Below are 19,139 nucleotides of genomic sequence, written 5' to 3'. Positions count from 1 at the left end.
ACATACTCATGGGACAGCAAAGCCTCCTACACAATGCCAGACACCCCTGGGCCACCAGACTGAGTGCAGGGCTGCCAAAATCCAGCAGCAGAAAAAAACAGAGGTTTATCTCAAGGGTGCACGTGGAGGACAAGAGGCAGCAGTCACGTATTGCAGCAGGAAAAGTTCTGCACAGGTGAGCGGAACACGCTCCACAGGAGAGTGTTGTGCAAATTCCAGCTCTGGAGACTCCTCTGTTGTGACTGGATCAGGCTTGGGTGACCTGAGCCAGCCCTGAAACTCTGCTTTAGTGGGAGCTTGGCATCCATGTGGCCCCAAGTTATTTTGTAGTTCATTATGTGAAAGCAAAGTTAATAGCAAGATGAGAGTGATCTGCATAGTATAATTGCAAGTGACTATAAGACTGATTGTTTATTAAGATGTTATGACAACTTCAGGAGCAAAGTTACTAAGTCATATTCTTTGGAAGTGGTAGGAAATGAACTAACATTGTTCCTCTTTTTTTTTCCCCCCCTAACTAATAGTGAAAAGAGTTTGCCTTCTTATCCCAAGGTCAGACTCTGACGAGAAAAAACCTGTGAGCTGTGGTGGGAAACTGCTCTAAGTAGTTTAGTACCATATTTAAATTTGCATTTTATCTCTCTCTGATTGCGCTGGTGGCCATGGGTCAGCCTCAGAATTTGCCTGAACTAAGTGATTAGTAGGTTCAAAGACATGTTGCTGATGTTAGAAATGTATATATATAAATGGAAACCAGTGTTGTAATCAATGCTCTTTCCCTGTTTTTCTATGTAACAAAATAAAAAAGAAGTAAAAGAGGTTTTTAACTTTCCATTTTAGACTCTTTTACCACTCATTTTTGCTTCCAACAGCCTTATCAGGAGTAATTTGTTTATTTAAGTGACTTCAATATTTTTCTTTGCTAACCCTTCCTCTGCTGTGTTCAAACCTCATGTATTTTGGCTGGGCTGTTTTTAATGTTGTTATAGTGATCCTTTTTGCTCCCCCAGGGTTTGTTTTTATCACATTACAGCTCTTACTTGCATATAGCCTGTATGTGTACTTTGAGAGGGAAGATGCTCTGGACTTTGTGTATTTATTCCTTTTTGGTTTATTGTCATTCTCCTTTGGACAGTTGCAATGCATATTTGCTATCAGCTGTGCTATCACCTCAAACTTCTAAACATGGCACTGTGTGACAGCTGGTATAACCAGGTCCTGTAGGGCAGGGAGTCCATGGGATGGGCTGCAAGGGGATGGATGTGCTGTTGGAATAAAGTAGGATCTGGACAGTCCTATGGGGTTTGTGTGGTAGAAACAGGGCCAGGAAGGGGTGATGAGGGAGGAAGGCAAAGAGAGGAGGAAGTGCAGCAGCAAAGTGGCTGCAGAGCTGTCCCAGGCTGCCAGGTCCTTCAGCTGTGAGCCCAGGAGCTCTGTCCTGCCTCAGGCCATGGCTGCAGTCACAAACAGTTTGGGTTGTTAATGTCATCCACTGGACAGGGGTCCAGCTGCATATTTCTTCTTCAGGATCCTAAAACAAATGCATAAAGAAATTCAGGTAAACCAGAGGTGGAAGTTGCAGCAATGTTTCTGCAGTGCTTGGCACTCTGATGGTGCTTGGGCAGCTCAGTGGCCCTGACAAAGCAAATTATATGCCAAGTTAAGCTGAGTATATTTGGTACTAATTTGCATTATTTCCTGATAATTTCAACATGCCCGATCTTTTTGTAACAGTTGGACAGAGTTGTGCCCTGGGTCCTTGATTTTTAGAATGGGACAAAGGTCCTGAGGACTACAAAACTTTTATTTGGGTGACTGAACCAGTCTTCACAAATTGCTGACACGACTATCTTGCAGGAAGGTAGAGAAAACGGATTAAAAACATACCATAAACGTGAGTATCAAAATTTATCTTGCTTTTTGTATTGGTAGATATTGTAATTGGGAGATGAACAATTTACTAAAGCATTTGATAGTTTTCATTTCTAAATGAATTTTGAGTTAGCAAACAAATAACAAATGGATGAAACATTGCAAATTAAAATTAGAGAATTCTTTGATTGTCTCCTGTGGTTTTGCTCTGTTTGCATTATTTTATGGTAAACGTGAACAATAATAAAAGTTTTCCTAAGGAAAAAAAAGTATAGAATATTCAATTATTCCAGTTACTTGATGGAATTTAGATTTCACCTCTACAGTTCCCTACAGTTTCTCTACAGTGATACATTATGTTGTAGGTGGACATGTTTTTTAGTGTTTTTGCAAAGGTCAGGCTTGTGTAAAGGTAACTCCATACACCGTGTCTGTATGAACTGTTTTAACAGGTTTTACCAGAAATTTTGGGGAACATCTTTGAAGAAAATTTCTGTCACAATGGTGTCATCCTGTCAACAGATTTGTGCATTGCTGCTGGCTTTAGCAGGATTCACTACATCACTTGTTACTACCATGTCCAGCAGTTGGAAAGTTTTGGACTCCACAACAGAGCTGGTTACTGCAGACTGGGTTTCTGAAGGACTTTGGATGGACTGTGCAGCAACTGCTGATAGATCAGTACAGTGCAAGAAATTTCTCTACATGCTGAGTTCAGACCGTAAGTGAACTCAGTGGTCCTGGCATATGTTCATAAAATCCAAGGATGGGGTTTTGTTCCTTCTTTCTGTGTTAGCAGACTGGGGGGAACAGAGTGCAATTGTCCCAGAGAGCACTGTAGTTCTCTGTGCTTTATTTCCATTTGCCTTCTTCTCCATCACTGTCTCTCACTGAATTAAAATAACTCGCAACTTTCAATTTTGTTTCTCAATGTGGCATGCTGCCTTATGTATACAAAAGAATGAGAAGGGTTAGGGCAAGATAAAATCCCTGTATATCAAAACCTGTCTCTGGTACGATGACATACCAAAAAAAGCATTGCAGCCAAAATTCAGCCTAAGGATTGCAGGGTTGCACATGTGTGTGCTTTAGCACAATGCCACCTGTGTCCCTGCATCTTTGTGCTGGGATATCAGGGAACAGCCACGCACTGGAGGTGTCAGAACAGCTCAGTATGGCCAAATCCTGTAGGGGTTGCAGACAGTTTAAAGGGCCACCATGAAACTAATGTTTCACCCTGCAGTTCAGCTCAGTCACTGCTGTGGCTTTGCTGCCCTCTCTGGTGTGTGGACATAGAGGTGTGGGTGATATACAGTAAATCTGAGAATTTAAAAAAAAAAATTCTGGAAGAAATAGCATCTTTTCACTCAACTTAGTTCTTTGATACAAGCAGATCATAGTTCCATGAGCACTGGTATTTGTTTGTGCTTTGGTGTGAGACAGGCAATTATTAGATATTCCAGAACTGATTTGATACTTTGTGCTAAACCTGTGTACCTGGGTATTTTTTCTCAAATTTCTCAGAGGTGGTGAGCTTAGACTAAAATACGTCAGTGCAATGGATGCTTCTGTTTTCTAGGGTCAACCATGCCAGCAGGGTAGTTTATCTGCAGCTAGAAAGAGAAGAAATGTCTCAGTGGAGGCTGGAAAGTATTTGTTTGAATCATTCTGGATTTTAAAAATATCTTTCTGTAAACACTGTCTTTATGGTAAAGGACTAGGAAGGACTGACATTGAAGTTCTTTCCTCAGCAGACTGACTGTAGAAACAGTAACACTATAGCCTTTGGAAATAGTATTTTGTTACGCTTTCTGTCTTGAACAGAACCTTGCATTTATTCTTTTACAACTTTCAGTTTTGTGCAGTCACTTTATCAGTGATGTTAATATCATTTCTTCAAGTCTTCTGTGCTTTATCGGTTCCTGATTGCTGTCATTGCTATTTGTCTGGACTCTTCCAGCAGTTTTATTCTGAATGTGCAGTGCTTAAACCTTAAAAATATCACGTGTCACAGACTATGAACCTTGATTTTCTTGACACAGATGTGGACTTCCTTGGAGTCAGAGCTGCCTAACTGTAAGGCAGATCTCTAAAGAGTGAGAATTTAACTATCAAGATGCAGCATGTTCATGGTTCTTCTGCAGGTTCTCCTCACTTTGGTGGCCTCATCTGCCTTCATAATGAGGAGGCCAGCTTAAGTATCAGCATCCCATAATGAGGCCAGAGTTTGTAGCCTCAAAAGGAGGCTAATCACATCCTTCCAAGGATTTTAAAAACATTGCTCATTGCATTGGGGGCAATGTCAGCTTTTCACATCATCCTGATACCTGTTCATCTCCTCTCCAGGGCCTCCTGTGTGTAGGTACCAGGATGCCTTACGTTTCTTGAAATCAGAGTGATGAGATGGGGTCAACAATGACAGCATTTGGTTCAGCTGACTGGGTTAGAGCAAGCCCAAAGGAAAGCTCCCAAGCTGTGGAAGGTGCTGATGTGAAGCTGTCAACACCAGCTCTTAAGCCCTGCTGATGCAGAGCCTCTTGCAGAGCAGTACTGGCTGTTCTGCCCATTGCCTGACAAGCCACATTTTACAAAATTTACTGAAGAATAGCCTTATGGTCTTTAACACATTGGAGAGTGATTTCCTGAAGGGAATTATTAAAATGCCTAGTTCTATATAGGAAAACTCATGCATTCAGGTCTGCAGTTCAATCTTTTCTGTTTATATGTGTGCTTTATGACTGCCTGTTGAAATACATTTCTTAACTAGGAAGAGATTTTTTAAAATCTCTTCTTTGTTTTTTATTTCTATCCTTGGCAGCAGTATAACAGCTGTGGACACTTGTTTCAAGGTCCCAACTATCTCACCTTTCAAAGTGCTGTCAGCAGAAGTGATTGCTGAGATCACCAGCATAGCACCAGGATATGGGGAAATTAGCTGGAAACTTTTGGAAGGGCTTTTAATGAAATGCAGATACTCCAGGGTACTGGTACAGTGTGTTCATTTCACTATGCCATCATTTTTCAAGTTGCAGTGACTAAGCAGAAGGAGGGAATTTTTAACAGTCACCTGAGATCAATTCTTACCATACACTATCTGGTTTCCTTAAAAGATTGCCAAATCTGGTCTTGTTTAAATCAGTGGCAATGATCCTCTTGACTGCCACAGGAACCAAAATGTCATAGTGGCACTGGAATACCCTTTGGCAGCTGAACCTACCAGCCTACAGCATCAGCTGAAAGTGAGAGTGAATTTTGATGAAAAGCAACAAATACCTGTTAGGGACAAGTTGGGGCTCTCTCAAAGGCTAATCCTTCCCCTAGTGTTTACATAAATGCTGTGAAACTGTTACCATGTTGCATCATAGCAGAATTATTTTATGAAGAAACTCTGACTCCATTTCCTGGAGATAAGAGCAGGTTATCACTGCAAAAGATGGTTAACCATGTTTGGATCCACAAATACTTTAATGTATTAACATGAGTGGGTGATGTGAATTGAGGCTACGATTCTATCTAGTCAAGAGCAGAGGCAACTAAACTGAATTTAGCATATGCTTTGCCTAGAATAGCTTTTTTATTACTCCTAAGGTATCCTAACAAACAGATGCAATTTGCTGAGATGTATTATTTTTCTTATATTTGTCCTTGATTTTATTCCTTTTGAGACAGGTCTGTCACACTAGCTCCTTCATTTCCCTACATTTCAATTCCATGGCACATACATTATTGCAATTTTAATACATTGTATAATTGTACAGTGGAAGTAGGATGGTTTTTAAGACTGAATGTGTTTAGCTGTAGATCAATAGACAGTAAAATATTAATGGAAACTACTCATCCATAAACTTTACCTTCCTGAAAGAAGCTGGCAGTACAGTTGATGTGGATTACTTACGACCATAACTCCAAAAACTGCTGAATTTTCTAGCAGAAGTATAAAGATTCTGTTCTCAAACTGGTTTCTGTTTGAACCCTCAAGAGAATATTACACAAAAGCTCATTGATTTGACAGCAAAAATAAAATTACAAGCAATCTTAAACTAGTGCAAAATCTAGTTGACTTCAGAAAAGAGACAGAAATAAAATATTTGCCTATAATTACAAGGTATTTTGTAGAAATACTGACTGGACTTTCTAGGCTGAGAAAAAGAATAGGCTCATTTTTCACTTCCTATTAGAAAAAGAATTAATGTGGTCACTTTTTTTACATGTTAATATCTTTATCATGAACTGCTCCCACTTCTTATTGTCATGCTCACTAAGCCTTATCTATGGGGAGAGGGGAAAGAGCAAAGAGCAAAGGTAGACTCATTTTGGAGCGAAACCCAGAGATAAAACAGCAAGGAGGCTTCTGAAAGGCTTCACTTGATTGTAATCTAATTATAAGGACATTTAACTGTTACTACTCACAACATGACTGCTACATTGGAAATTGTTGGTTTTGTTTTGTGCTTGGGTGGGTTGGCAGTTATTGGAGCTACTTTGCCAAATAATTACTGGAAAGTCTCCAGTCTCCATGGTTCTGTGATCACAACATCTACGTTGTTTGAAAACCTGTGGAAGAGCTGTGCAACAGACAGCACTGGAGTATCCAACTGCAGGGATTTTGACTCTATGCTTGCACTGCCTGGTAGGTGACTTTGTGCAGCCTTGTTTATATTGCTTAAAAACTTATTGGCAAAAAGTAGTAAGGCTTTTGTTTTAATAATCTGGTAATACTGGAAAATAACTGGCCAAGAAGGACTTTGTGGGCTGAAGTAATAAAAGTCTCTCAAGCAGCAGAATGTGTCAAGGAAAGGCTGTAAACTAAGGCAAATGAAGTCGGTTGATCAAGCATTTAACAAGCATTTAAAGTGGGTTGTAATCTCTTCTCTAGCATCTCGTGGAATGTCTTAGGAGGAGACATTTTTTAACTATTTATTTATTTATTTGGGATTATTGTATAGACTTTATTTTGCAATACTTCATAGCTAATGTACCATAGCTGGAGTTTTTTCATGTAATAGGAAACACGGGTTTTAGCTGAGAAGTGGTAGTGGTTTTTGTGAGTTGACACTGAAAATTGTAGATAATCCAATAAACACATGATAATATGTTGTACATATTATATTAGAAGTTATAGAAGGAATATATGCTATAAATTAATATATTGTTAGGCTTGTCAACTAATGCTAACTACTGTCAGTTAGTTAACTGACAGTAACTAAAGTCTATTTGGATGTGGTTTTAAATATCAAGAAATTCAGATCTGCTGGCCCCTGTCCTCTGCATCAGTCTTCATCATAATTGTGGTTGTCCTCAAATGCTCAGCTAGGTGATAGTCTGTGGATAGTAAGCATGTTTATAGACAGTAAAGATATTTTTTTATTAATCTGGAATCAAATTCAGTATATAGATACTTATTTGGAATAAAAATGCCTTCCTTTTAGCTGAATCTGCCCTAGGAGGTGGCTAAACTAAATAGGTAGGAGGATATTCCTAAACTGAAGAATGTGTAATAGTGGATTAGTGGGAATGAGGTGTTAAATTCACTTTCTCCCTAAATCTCAAGTAAAGGCTTGTTGTTGACCAGCTCTAACACTTGCATAGCAATTCTCTGAAACTGTGTCCAGTTAGGGAATAAACCTTTCAGTCTTCTCTAACAATTGCTTTTAGAGTGTGTGTTAAAGAGGAACATCACCCTGTTTAAGCATTTTAGCCTCAGTAACAGCAGGATCATTCCACCAGACATTAGTCTCTGCAGATCACTTATGTCAGTGTGTACCAGCCCTGCTGGGTTAGTAGTTGGATTTGATGATCTGAGAGATCTTTGCCAGCCTTAATGATTCTGTGATTTTATCTGGTTCTTGTAAAAACCACTCCAAAGGCTGGTTTGTAGCTTACTGCCAGTGACCCCAGGCAGCATCTTGTCATTGATGTGTTCACATGGGGTGAGTGTGTGCAGATTTGGGCCATGGGCCTGCAGGAGATCAGCATCTGGAGAAAAAAAGAGGGTCTGAAAGAACCTGGTGGGGGTCAGAAAAGAGCACCACGAGTGTTAGAGCAAACAGAACAGAAGGCAGGCAACAGCAGGGCTCCTGAGAGCTGCAGATAACAACATAGAGTCAGCAGGAAGGAGAAAAGTGGGGCCAGAAAGTAAATGACAGGGACAGGCTCTGAAGTGATTTTGTGAAGATTGGCTTTGGTCAGTTGAAGAGGAGATCAGTCCTGCAGTCCTGCAGTATAGTTGAGGGGTAAAGGCAGGGGGAATCAGAAGGGAAAACTTGCAAAACTTTGAAGATAAAACATTTTTAGAAAGGAAAGCTGAAAAAGAGAAGTCAGAAAGACACTGGATGGTAGTAACAGTTGAAAGAACAGCTGGGCAAAGCAGGAAGGGGGAAGAAAATGGGTTTTGCAACAAGGGCTCAGCAGTGGGACCTCTGAGAAACATCCATAGTGCTTGCAGATATGAACAAGGCAGATTAAAAATTACCATGGTCAGTTTAGGCGTGTTTCAAATTCCTGTTCAGAAACCTAACTGAAACTGCTGCCAGGATGCCAGGGGCTGGAGGGAGGGCAAAGAGGAAAAACAAAAGTGTCTTTGTTACCTCTCATCAGAAGGTCAATGAAGATTTTCCTTGAAAGTTTCCTCATTGGCAATTGAGCTATGGAATAGTTTTGGCTTTTGCTTTATGTATGAGAAAAGTCAGACTTGGTTCTTCTTTTAAACCAATTTAATGCTTTTGAGTTCACTATACCATTAATCTAAATGACAAGTATTTGAAGTGAGCAGCTTTTAAAATGCAATATTGAACAAGACTGAAACCATGATTGGCTAGTCTACTGTCTCTCTAGTCACAACTAAGTCAAACATTTGATATAACTACTGGCCAAAGCTTTGCAAACTCTTTTTTTTTTCTCTTCCCCGTCTTTTTAAAGTTCTATAGGTGTTTTTTCCAATGACAGGATTTGGGGATAATTTCTTACAATTGGTGTGAACTAATAAAATGCACTGACTTTGTATCTTGTTAAATAAGCTAAGTGCAATATAAAAATTTGAGTTTTCTGAATTGTGAACTAAGGTCTTCAGTGAAGGCTGTTGAGGTTATAGTATTGTGGTACAGTTGTATGAAATCCCTTTCCCATTGGATTGCAAGAAAAGCTATGCTTGTGTGTCCTGGAAAGATATGGGGAGTCCCATCTAACACTGCAGGAGTCACCAGGAGCTGAAATGTGAGTTGTTGGACCCTGCAGGGTGATCAGCCTGGTGAAAGATCCCAAACCTGAAAGCAGCATTGTTGAGTACTTACCTCAATAGTATCTTCTGCAGGCAAAAACCTTGAACTGTTAGTGGCATTTTGAGGGGTCTTTCCACTTTTACTACTGTCTTCATTTTTTTCCATGAAAGTTTAAAATTAGTGCTTAACAAAGCATTAACTCCTCAAATGATTTTAGCCTTTAATTCTGTATATTTATCTCATGGGTGCTTATTGCTACCTTTGGTAACTCTTAAGCTGGTAGGACCAATACTCTTAGGCCACATTAGGCTGAGTTAGAGTGTGAGCATCACTTTTCCTTCTGTCTCTCTGTCTGATTTTTGTTGTCTGGAGACAGACAGAACTAGTCCAGCAGGTTATTGTGGTCTGGGAGCAAGAGCTTGAATGCTGGCATCAATGATGTGAGTGTCCAGTTGGAATCAGATCTGACCCTTCTGACATGTGATTAAAACTGTAGAGTCATAAAATCATTTAGGTTGGAAGAGAACTTAATCAAGTTAACAAAGTTAGCAGTTGTGACCCTGCCAGGTTGTGACGTTTGACGTGTTTATCTCACAACAAAGGTGCCGAAATGCCACTTGACGTGGAGCCTGCCAAATGCAGGACCCCAAAGTCCCCATGTGACCTTCTTTCTTAGGCTTAGATTAATAATCTAGTCCTGTTTTTTGTGCAATTGATACCTAGATGTGAAGAGCAGGAGCTTAAAGGATGCAGAATTCCCTGGTATGTGCCCACAGCAGCTGTAACCTCTCCACAGGAGAGTGCCTTAGGGAGGAGAGCAGCCCTCTGACACACTCACCCCGGTTTGTTACACTGAGTTTGAAGTGCTCTGCTAACTTGAGCACCATTCTTTGCCATCTCTCCCTGGAAGCAGCAAAGCTGGCACCTTTCTCCAGTTCCTCAGTAGTGCCAGAGCCTTGCACAGCTTGACTATCACCTGGATTTCAGATGTGTCCTGTGCACTCAGCTGTACACGTGTCAGGAATTCAGAAGCACTTGTGAGTAGGAGACTGCTTCCTGCTCCTGCAAATGACCATGTACACCACTAGGCATTTTCACAGGAATGTAAGGGATGAGTGGCTTGCTGTAGTTCTTCAGACACAAGAAGACACAAGAAGATTTACTGAGCTTATAAAGTGTAGCATCGTTCAACTCTCAAATCTGTCTGACTTGAAGACTAAACACACTTGGGTTTGGAGGCTTCTCTGAGCCATGTGACAAAGTTGGACAAGATTCACTCATTACTGCACCTGTTACTTTTGTCACTTCCTCTAATCACTTTTATTTCTTTCAGCACAAGGTTAATGTAATTTCTGTACAGATCCTGATTTGTTTTCTCTTTTTCTGTCTCAGCTCACATTCAGGCATGCCGTGCCCTGATGATTACTTCCATCCTTTTGGGATTTGTTGCTGCAGTCCTCTCACTGCTTGGTATGAAGTGCACAAACATTGGGTTGAGTGATGAAGATGGAAAAATGAAGTTTACTGTCACAGGAGGATTTCTTTTTATTTTAGGAGGTAATATTGAAACTGAAATGAGAGCACTATTGATATTTTGTATGGCTTTCACAGCCAGACTAAATGAAATAAACAAACAAACGTTCTTGGTTTAAATCTGTTACGGCCATTAAAGGAATCATTCACCTGTGTGCTTTTTCTGGTAGGTCTCTGCTCCATGGTGGCTGTTTCTTGGTATGCTGCAATGGTTACTGCTCAGTTTTTTAACCAACTGTATGCTGGAACCAAGTAAGTTCATGTGTCTGTCATACCAAACTCCATTGTGTGTTGGACAGCTGCACTAACCTCAGCTGCTCCAGAGTTTCAGAACCTGGATGGATCCCATTATCCAGTCCTACAGGAGGGAAAAATTGTATCCAGGGAATATTTTCACCTCAGAGATGTTGGGGGCAAGGGAGGAGAGTTCTTTTCCGGAAGAGTTAGTGAACAGGAGAGGAATACCAACCCCACATCTGAGGGGGTATTGTACTAATTCCATTTTCTTGAGAGACTCAATTAAGTGTGTATCTCAATGTTATAAAGAAGACAAGGTAAAAATTCTTAATCTACTTTGGCATTTAGACCAAAAAAGGTACAAAACTCAAGTTCTGACTAGAATAAAGTACCTCAGATGCACATGCAAGGGAAAATCGCCTGCAAAGCAGCTTGAGCTTTATGCTAGTGACGTGCAGAGAAATCTGCTGCCTGTCTTATATATATATTAACAGCTCAACATTTGTTTCCCTTAATGAGTTAAAACAAGGCAAAACCTGTGGGATTATCAGCTAGTGCAGTTGCATACAAACAAGTTTGGAGGTATGAAAGCCCTTGCTCTTTGTCTGATATAAAAGTAACAGTTGTCAAAACCAAATGGCAGCTTATGGCACCTTATCTAGGTGTCCTGTTTAGGAATGAGGAACAAGGGTAGAGGTGACTGTGCCTCTCCTTCAGAGAGGGGGAAAAGGAGAGGGAAACCTTGTCCGTGGAATATGAGACCTCTCTAATATACTTCTACCAAGTATATAAATCATTGATCAGTAAACTATAAATTGTTAGTTGCTAGGCTCATATTTGAAGTGTTTGGTAAAGTTCCCACCCAGGAATCAGTTCAGGGAAGTCAGAGGTGACGTGCTTTGTGATAAATCAAAGTACTTTAAGCAGTTGCTTTTGTTGTTTGTCAGTTTCCCCTGCGTTTTCAATGAAGTGCTTAGAAATAAATTGTATTTGTGCAGTTACTTTTTGTTGCTTTATATCCCCTTGAGAGAACTATATGAAGGGTAATAAATGCATCAGAGAGCTGAAACAACTGTCGATAAGGAATTTCGGTTAGTCGGATAGTTGGTGTGTTTGATAGTTACCTGCTATAGCTTTGGGGCTTCATCATCAATGCCTGTTAATCAGTTACCAGATGGTTTGCATTCAGTAGCTAAAGAATTTATTTTTTTTCATATCTCAATGTCATGTTTAAGCTATTGATTTACTGAGCATTCTTGATTGAGTAAGTTTGATGATTGGTAAAGCTGAACATGCAGCCTGTGGGACAATTTTAAATTCACTTGCATGCCAGTATTGATCTTCACTCTTAACAGACTGGCAAATCTGGTTTTTCAGATTGCATTTTTTTGGTCTGACTTCAGCAAATTAGTGAAGTTGACCTCTGCTGATTCTTAGAGGAGTTTCTCCTACAGCTCTGAAGGCAAACTAAATTCTTCTGCAGATGTCTCCTACATACTTTGCTTTAAAATAACATTCTACAGCATTCTTGTCTGTAGGTGACTGGTGAGCAGAAACAATTGCAGGCACTGGGCAATGTGCAATTTGTACTTCTGGGCTTGTTTGATAATGACTCTCTGCCTGTTCCATGTTTGGAAGTACCTAAACCAGTGGAAACCTTGTGGCTCCCACGTGTGATGAGGCACAGAGAGCTGTGAACCTGTGTAAACCTCTGAATCCCTCCTGTTAGCAATGAGCTCCAGGGTCAGAACCTCTGACACTTTTAAATAATTGTGTTTCCAAGTGGAAAGAAAACACAAATCTCTGGTTCCATGGTACCTTCAATGCAGTCCAGGACACTTATTTTGCCCTTATATTTGGTAGCTCAGACCAGACATGTACAGGTGGATTGTGGATACAGTTTTTGTCTGAGCATGAAAATTTGTTTTCCTCTTTTTATGAAACTCCTGCCAGACTCTTCCAGACTCAGTTGTGTCTAGTCTTTGGAACAAATTCACTATCAATTAATTTCTTGGACTGGACGGGGGTTTCCTGAAAGGTATAGTTTCATCCTGTAAAATAGGGAACTATTCTTTTTCAGCCTGGGACATTCATAAATGCCTTTCAGCCATACAACCACAGAGGGCGCTGAATATCCTTTAGGGTATCTAAGTTTGAAAACTAGCCCTATTCAACCAGCTACTTGTAAGTGACCTAGTGTGATGTCCATAGAAAACTGATGTCTGTGGTCAGCCTTCTCTTAGCATATAGACAGTAAGATCTGAATCATTCAGTTGCACAAAATCCTTTCAGTGACACAGCCAATAAAAGGGCAAAATAAGTTTTGTGGATTGCACAGAAGCTATGTCATTCTTATTTATTATCAATAATTTGTTAAATATTGTTAAATTATTTATTGCTACTTATCTTTATGTTGCTTAGTACTCTCTGTACTGTTAGTAATTTGGTAGAACAGCTCTATACAAATAAGTTTTACTGAGCAGACTCAAAGCCAGATCTGTTCTCTGTTACCTGTTGAAGTGCCTTTCAGTCAGCTGATTTCTATGCAAATTAGAAGTTGTTTGCATGGCTTTGTGATCCTGTTTTAAGTTGTTTCCATAAATTCTTTCATGTTTCAGGTATGAACTAGGAGAAGCTCTGTACTTAGGCTGGACTGGATCTATCCTTTATATACTTGGTGGGATCATACTGACCTGTTCATGCAGAGGGAAGGAAAAACAGAATTACAGGTAATCTTGGATTTGCCAGTTGAAGGAGTAGCTGTCAATCACACACCACTTTCTACCTGGGCACTATTCTGTCTCTCTCTCACCCCCTGGTATAAATTTGTATAACTTACAGTGCTATGGCACATCACAGACTGGTGATAGCAGGGGATGCTGTACCAAACATTTACCTCCCAGACAGGGTGCTTTATGCATCACCATCAGCAGTCACCTTTAACTTGTATTTGGTAATTCTGGGCACTGCTGATAGTGAAAATGTGCATGGTGAAAGAGGAAACTGTCACCAAAAGAAAAGTATATAAAACCCATAATGTATTAGGACCCAGTTTCTCTGCAGTACTCACTGTGAATAAAATATTCAAACACTGTTCAATTTGTAGAAAGTGTAAAGGCATTTCCTAAAGCACATGGAATTGATCACTAGAAACATGTTTTTTTCCTTGTTCTTTATGGAAATATCTTGTTGCACATCAAATCAGGAAAGGTGAAATTTCTGGCCTCAATATTTAACCTTCCCTCCCTTCTTGTTTCAGTCTTCAATTTTGACACATACAGAAGGCCTCTTTTTGAAGGAGAGGGATGAAACAGGCAGAAACAGCAGAGGTCCATGTCTACCAGAGCTCAAATAGCTTGGAGGCTTTATTAGCTGAGCTTGAGAGGGTTATAATATGGAAGGAAGAAGCATATTCACTGTTGGTCTATTTAATCTTAGGAAAATTATATGAATATGTAGTGAGTGTTCCTCTGGTACTTCATTGCCTAATCTGAAACCATTTCAATTTTATGGTAATATTTCATCACCCACATTGGACTTTAGATCTTGCTCACCTTACTTTGATACAAAGTACCAAATGCCCTGAAATGTCATGAAAATCAGGTAAAACTGATCTATGAAATAGAAGTTCAACATGATGGATGATAGTTGAAGGGGTTGGGTGAAGATACTTCTGTTTTCTTTCTTTGTCATCTTATTCCTGTATTTAAACCTGCAGCTTGTACAAAGGTGCTGAGGGCTTCTGCTTTAGGGCCTTGACTGAAATGCCTGGAGGAAGAGCACATGTGAGTGAGGAATCCAGAGGGTGGTGAGGTGATGAGAGATGCTGTGCAGCCCATCAGGGACCCCATCTATATTAGCTACCAGAACAATGAGAACAGGAGGCCTCTTGGATACAAAGCTAACTGAGGAACTTCTAAGTATCTGAAACCATGGGCATGTGTCTAATACCTATTATTTTGTATGTTTTTTTCTTGATTTACAGTCCCAAGAAGTATGCATATTCAGCAGCCCAGGCAACTTCTCAGCCACACATGTACCCCAGGAGCTCTGAGACTGTCATAAGCAACAAGGAGTATGTCTGAGCTTCCAGCCTGCATCACCTGTAGTGTTAGTGGCTTATGAACTCCAATAAGGAAGTGAACTACTTCTTTATTCTGGTTCCAAGTTGCAATCCTATGCCCTAATTTGGAGCAGTACCAGGAGGAGGTATGGCTTTCAATGTAAATAGCAATGGTTTTCAGATGTAAATAGCTTTCAACAGAAGATGCTGTGACGTGAAATCCTGTGGCATGAAGGTTTTCTGCATGCTGAGAAGCCTGGTAAAATTTAACCAGAGTGCAGTATATGCTGACACTCAAGAGCAATGGTTCCTATTTCAGCTGACTCAAACATGTGGAACTGATAGCTGTATCTGACTGCAAGTTCATATGCCTCACAGTTAAAAATGTGTTTTGTTTTCATTAATGTTTAGCTTCCTTCTTTTGTTTAGCAGCTTAAGCTTTTGACAAGAAATAAACTTTGTTCCACAGACAAACAGATTTTTTGAGAAGTGGAATTCTCTAATAAGGATCTTATGTTATACTGAAATTCTTATTATATATGATAGTCAAGGTTTATAAAAGCTACAAAAATGTTTCTAGCAAACCTGCTAGAATCACCTTCAAATCTGCAGATGTGCAACAAATTTCTTGTTGGCTGTAATGCAGATACGGAAGATGAACAATACAGAATGAACAAAACACAGCTGGGAGTGGAGAGAGCATCTGGTGCAAAAATGCCTTGTGGTAACTAAGAAAATGACAGCCTAAAATTTTTATTTTTATTTCTATGGTTTCAGCTTTTAAAACAACACTACTTTAACTTTGAGCAGTGTTTAACTTTGGAACTTGTACTGCATCTGAATTGTCTAATTCATGTAATTCCCCAGTGGTTTGATTTTCTGTCATTGTTCCATCATTAGAATTTCTGCCTTAAACTACTCCACTGCTGGGAGCATATGTTTACCTTGTGTGAGCACTTAGGCAGATGGCAGTGAGCTAACTTTACTTTGTATTTATGCTTTCAGCAAGGTGGAATGGAATTTCACCCTGAGGTTCTCAGGTTCCATAACTTGTCCCTTTTAAATTACAGATGTGTTCATGCAGTTTGACAAAACTCTGTTTTGAATGGCTAATAATAAACACGTGGCAGTCTGATCTGGAAGTTTCATGCCCAATAGATAATTTCAGAGGGCAACCTGTAAGCAGTCTCAGCAGAAATGATTTGGCCATGCTGCTTGCATGCAGGAACAGCTGACTTGTAAACTGACACATTAAGGCACGAAGTGGGCCCTGTTAGACTGAGTAAGTAAAGCTAAAAGGAGTGGTGATTACTTCTAGGTTGCCAGTGTCATCTTCTTCCCTCCGCTATCATCTGCAGTTTTTAAAAAATAATTCCTTTGGTGTTTTAGAGAATAATTTCAGAAGTTGAAAAGGCACTTAGCCTGCATGGTGGGACCAGAACTCCTTACCATCACCTGCATATTCTGTCCTCTGGATTTTTAGGTAATTTGTGAAGGTACTTGGGTCTAGTTGAACATAAGGAAAATCACAGAGACAAAGCATCAACCACTGTCAGTTTCCTACCAAAGGCTGTGTCAGCTCATTAACATGAATTATGATCCAGTAGGCGAGAGAGAAATTCAGAACTTCCTTGGTCTGACATCATGTCTTCTAATGGCAACACTGGGAAGTTTAATTTAAAAACAGGAATAAAATCCCTGTGTGGTAACTTCTTCCCTCGTTCAGTACATTGTTACCATACTCAGTGTCATTCAGGGGAAAATAACTGCTGAAGATTCCAGGCTTTTCTGTGGTTTGTTTACAGTCCTTCCAACCATTTTCTGTTTCTGCAGTTATTCCCTGCTTATCTGCCCTCTTTCCATGCATTGCCACCAGAAATGCTCTGAATGAATTTAATGAACCATCATCTCAGGTATGGGGGTAAAGTGTTTTACGTACAGGTGATTTAGGAAGTGATTTTTTTTTCCTTTGTTTTTAAGTCTGTAGCAAGTCACTTCACTTTCTTTAAAGTATCTTCACACATTGCTATTTTTAAATCCTGTGCTCAGTGGAGCAGAGTGCTTTGGTATCTGCAAATCTTCTTCATATCTCTGCAGCTGAGACCAAAATCCTGCATTCGGTTCTGCTACGGGTCTGGCAGTTTTCACAGCCTAGAGAACAGGAGAGACACAGTAGAGGCAAGGTATCCTGCATTTGTGGGAGTCATGCAAATGAATTTTGAACTTAAAATAAAGAGAAGATTTGGTTTTGATTTGGCTACAGAGTAACAAAGCTATTTTGGTGAGCTGACTTCACTCTGTGCTTGCTAGGAACTGCCTGGTGGGCCTGGTTACAGAATGGATTCATGGGCCAGACACCAGACAGAGCTGTTGATTTGCTGGAAATGGGAAAGTCTCTCACCAAGGGCAGTGACACAGCTCATGTTTAAGATGATAGTGTGAAATTTGGTCACTCTCTGCACGCCTCAGTCTAAATTAAGCAAATTGGCTGTCTAAAGTGATACACCTGACAAATGGGTGAAGACAAAACCCACAGAGCACAAGTAGCTTGTATTGGATAGGCCTCCTAGGAGAGCTGACAGGTCACTGCTGATGGCCATACAGCTGTGGCTGAGAGCTGAGCAGGTCCCTGGGCACTCTGCAGGCCTGACTGCATGTTCCTTGCTGTGTGCAGCTGGCACACAGGAGCAAACCCTGCATAACAATTCCTGCACCCGCTCACTTTGTCTCTGTCTTATCATTTTCTCTACCTGTGCAAATGATAGAGAAAATGTTCACTAAGCAACCAGCTTGCTATGTTTGCTACCTGTGCTTAAAGCCTATTTGCATTTATGTTCATCCTAGAAGCCTCACACTGAAAACTTATTAGACCAAGCTGGCATGAAAAAACTTACAGGGGACCGTTTATTGAAATGTTGAATCTCTGCATAACTGGTGATGGGCAGGAGGAAGCACCAAAATAATTCGACAAGAAATCACCATTACTCATACGAAGCATTGCATTTCTTCCCCAAAAGAGCCGTAAATACGAATCTGGACGTGAGCACATTACCTCAAACGCGTCCTTGAGCGGGAGCTGCCGGTGTCTCATCAGATAAGCCGTGCAGATGGCAGCGGAGCGGCTGCGGCCGTTCTTGCAGTACACCAGGCACTTCCCCCCGGCCCGCACGGCCGCCTCGATGGCGGCAGCGCAGGGCTCGAAGTACCGGGACAGATCCTCGGCCGGGTCGTCGAACACGGGCACGCGGATGCCGCGGACGCCCGGCAGCGCGGGGAACGGCTGCTGCCGGGTGACATTCACGCAGAAGGTCACCCCCTCCCGCGCCAGCAGCTCCTCGTCGCACGCTGCCCTGGCCGTGCCCAGGAGCAGCGAGGGCGTGACCGGGCAGAGCTGGAGCATCGGCGGGCACGGGGCACGCACCGCTCCCGGTGGCGGTGCGGGGCTCCCGGTGCCGGCACGGCCACCGCGCTCTGCTGTCGTATTGCTCTAATCTTACCCTGCTATTTTTATCCGCTCCCTACGGGCTGGCGCGTAGAGGCTCCAGGCAGGTCCTAGTGCCGGCTGCATGCCGAGAGCTGCGCTTGAAAAACCGAAAGCGCTTTGGGAGCACGCAGCTCAGTTGTGAAGGCAGCGGGTTTGTACCGTCACTACCCCCAGAGCAGCTGCTCACCCACCGTGTTCTGCACGGGAACGCTGCTGCTGCGGGTGGTGCTGTCGGTGCAGCGAGGTAATGCTGAAGTTGTTGTCAGGGTGGGTTTAGGTTGGATATTATAAAAAGGTTCTTTACCCAGAGAAGATCCAGTTGGGCACTGGAACAGGCTCCCCGCGGCAGTGGGTGCAGCACCAAGCCTGAGAGAGCTCAAGAAGTGTTGGAACACTACTCTTGGGCACGTGGTGTGACTCCTGGGGATGCTCTGTGCAGCACCAGGACTTGGACTCCATGATCCTTGTGGGCCCTTCCAACTCAGCATATTCTGTGACTGATTCTGTGATTTTCCAGAGCATCTCGGTGCCCCTTTCCTACAACAAAAGCATCTTTTGAGTGCCCAGAAAATGATTTACTAGGCTGGCCAGATAGCATAGTGCTAATCTTTCTGGACTTCAGTAGAATTGCTGGTGTGCTGCCAGGGCAGAGAGCATCTTGCACCTGAGTGTGCTGCCGTGGGTTTGAACTGCACAGGATGGGTGGGGATGGGCCAAGCCCAGCCAGGTGAAG

General features: G+C 41.5%; 2 protein-coding genes across 5 annotated transcripts; one reads left to right on the top strand and one right to left on the bottom strand.

The window, feature by feature from the left end:
* Nucleotides 1–1,315: 1,315 nt before the first annotated feature.
* On the bottom strand, nt 1,316–18,400 carry DUSP28 (dual specificity phosphatase 28). Of its 4 annotated transcripts, XR_014616405.1 has the most exons (5): nt 17,975–18,391; nt 16,862–17,073; nt 13,371–13,552; nt 5,975–6,043; nt 1,316–1,531 (listed from the first exon to the last, which is right to left on the bottom strand). XR_014616405.1 is itself a non-coding variant. In XM_084211917.1 (2 exons), the coding sequence occupies exons 1-2, from the start codon at nt 18,320–18,322 to the stop codon at nt 16,939–16,941; spliced, it is 483 nt and encodes a 160-aa protein (XP_084068043.1). In that variant the 5' UTR covers nt 18,323–18,400; the 3' UTR covers nt 13,609–16,938. The 4 variants fall into 4 exon arrangements, 1 of the variants encoding a protein (XP_084068043.1); XR_014616406.1 differs by lacking the exon at nt 5,975–6,043; XR_014616407.1 differs by lacking the exons at nt 1,316–1,531; nt 5,975–6,043 and having other exon boundaries at nt 13,267–13,552.
* Nucleotides 2,374–14,958, top strand: LOC311157646 (claudin-19-like; the record flags this gene model as incomplete). The annotated part of the gene is made up of 5 exons (XM_084212452.1): nt 2,374–2,593; nt 10,482–10,646; nt 10,793–10,874; nt 13,478–13,588; nt 14,845–14,958. 5 exons carry the CDS (start codon nt 2,374–2,376, stop codon nt 14,942–14,944), a joined length of 678 nt encoding a protein of 225 aa, XP_084068578.1. The 3' UTR covers nt 14,945–14,958.
* Nucleotides 18,401–19,139: the final 739 nt, after the last annotated feature.

This window comes from Fringilla coelebs (genome assembly GCF_963513975.1).
Source record: "Fringilla coelebs genome assembly, chromosome: 10".
Lineage (NCBI taxonomy): Eukaryota > Metazoa > Chordata > Aves > Passeriformes > Fringillidae > Fringilla > Fringilla coelebs.
The sequence above is the reverse complement of the archived record's forward strand: the minus strand, read 5'-3'. Positions and strand labels throughout refer to the sequence as shown.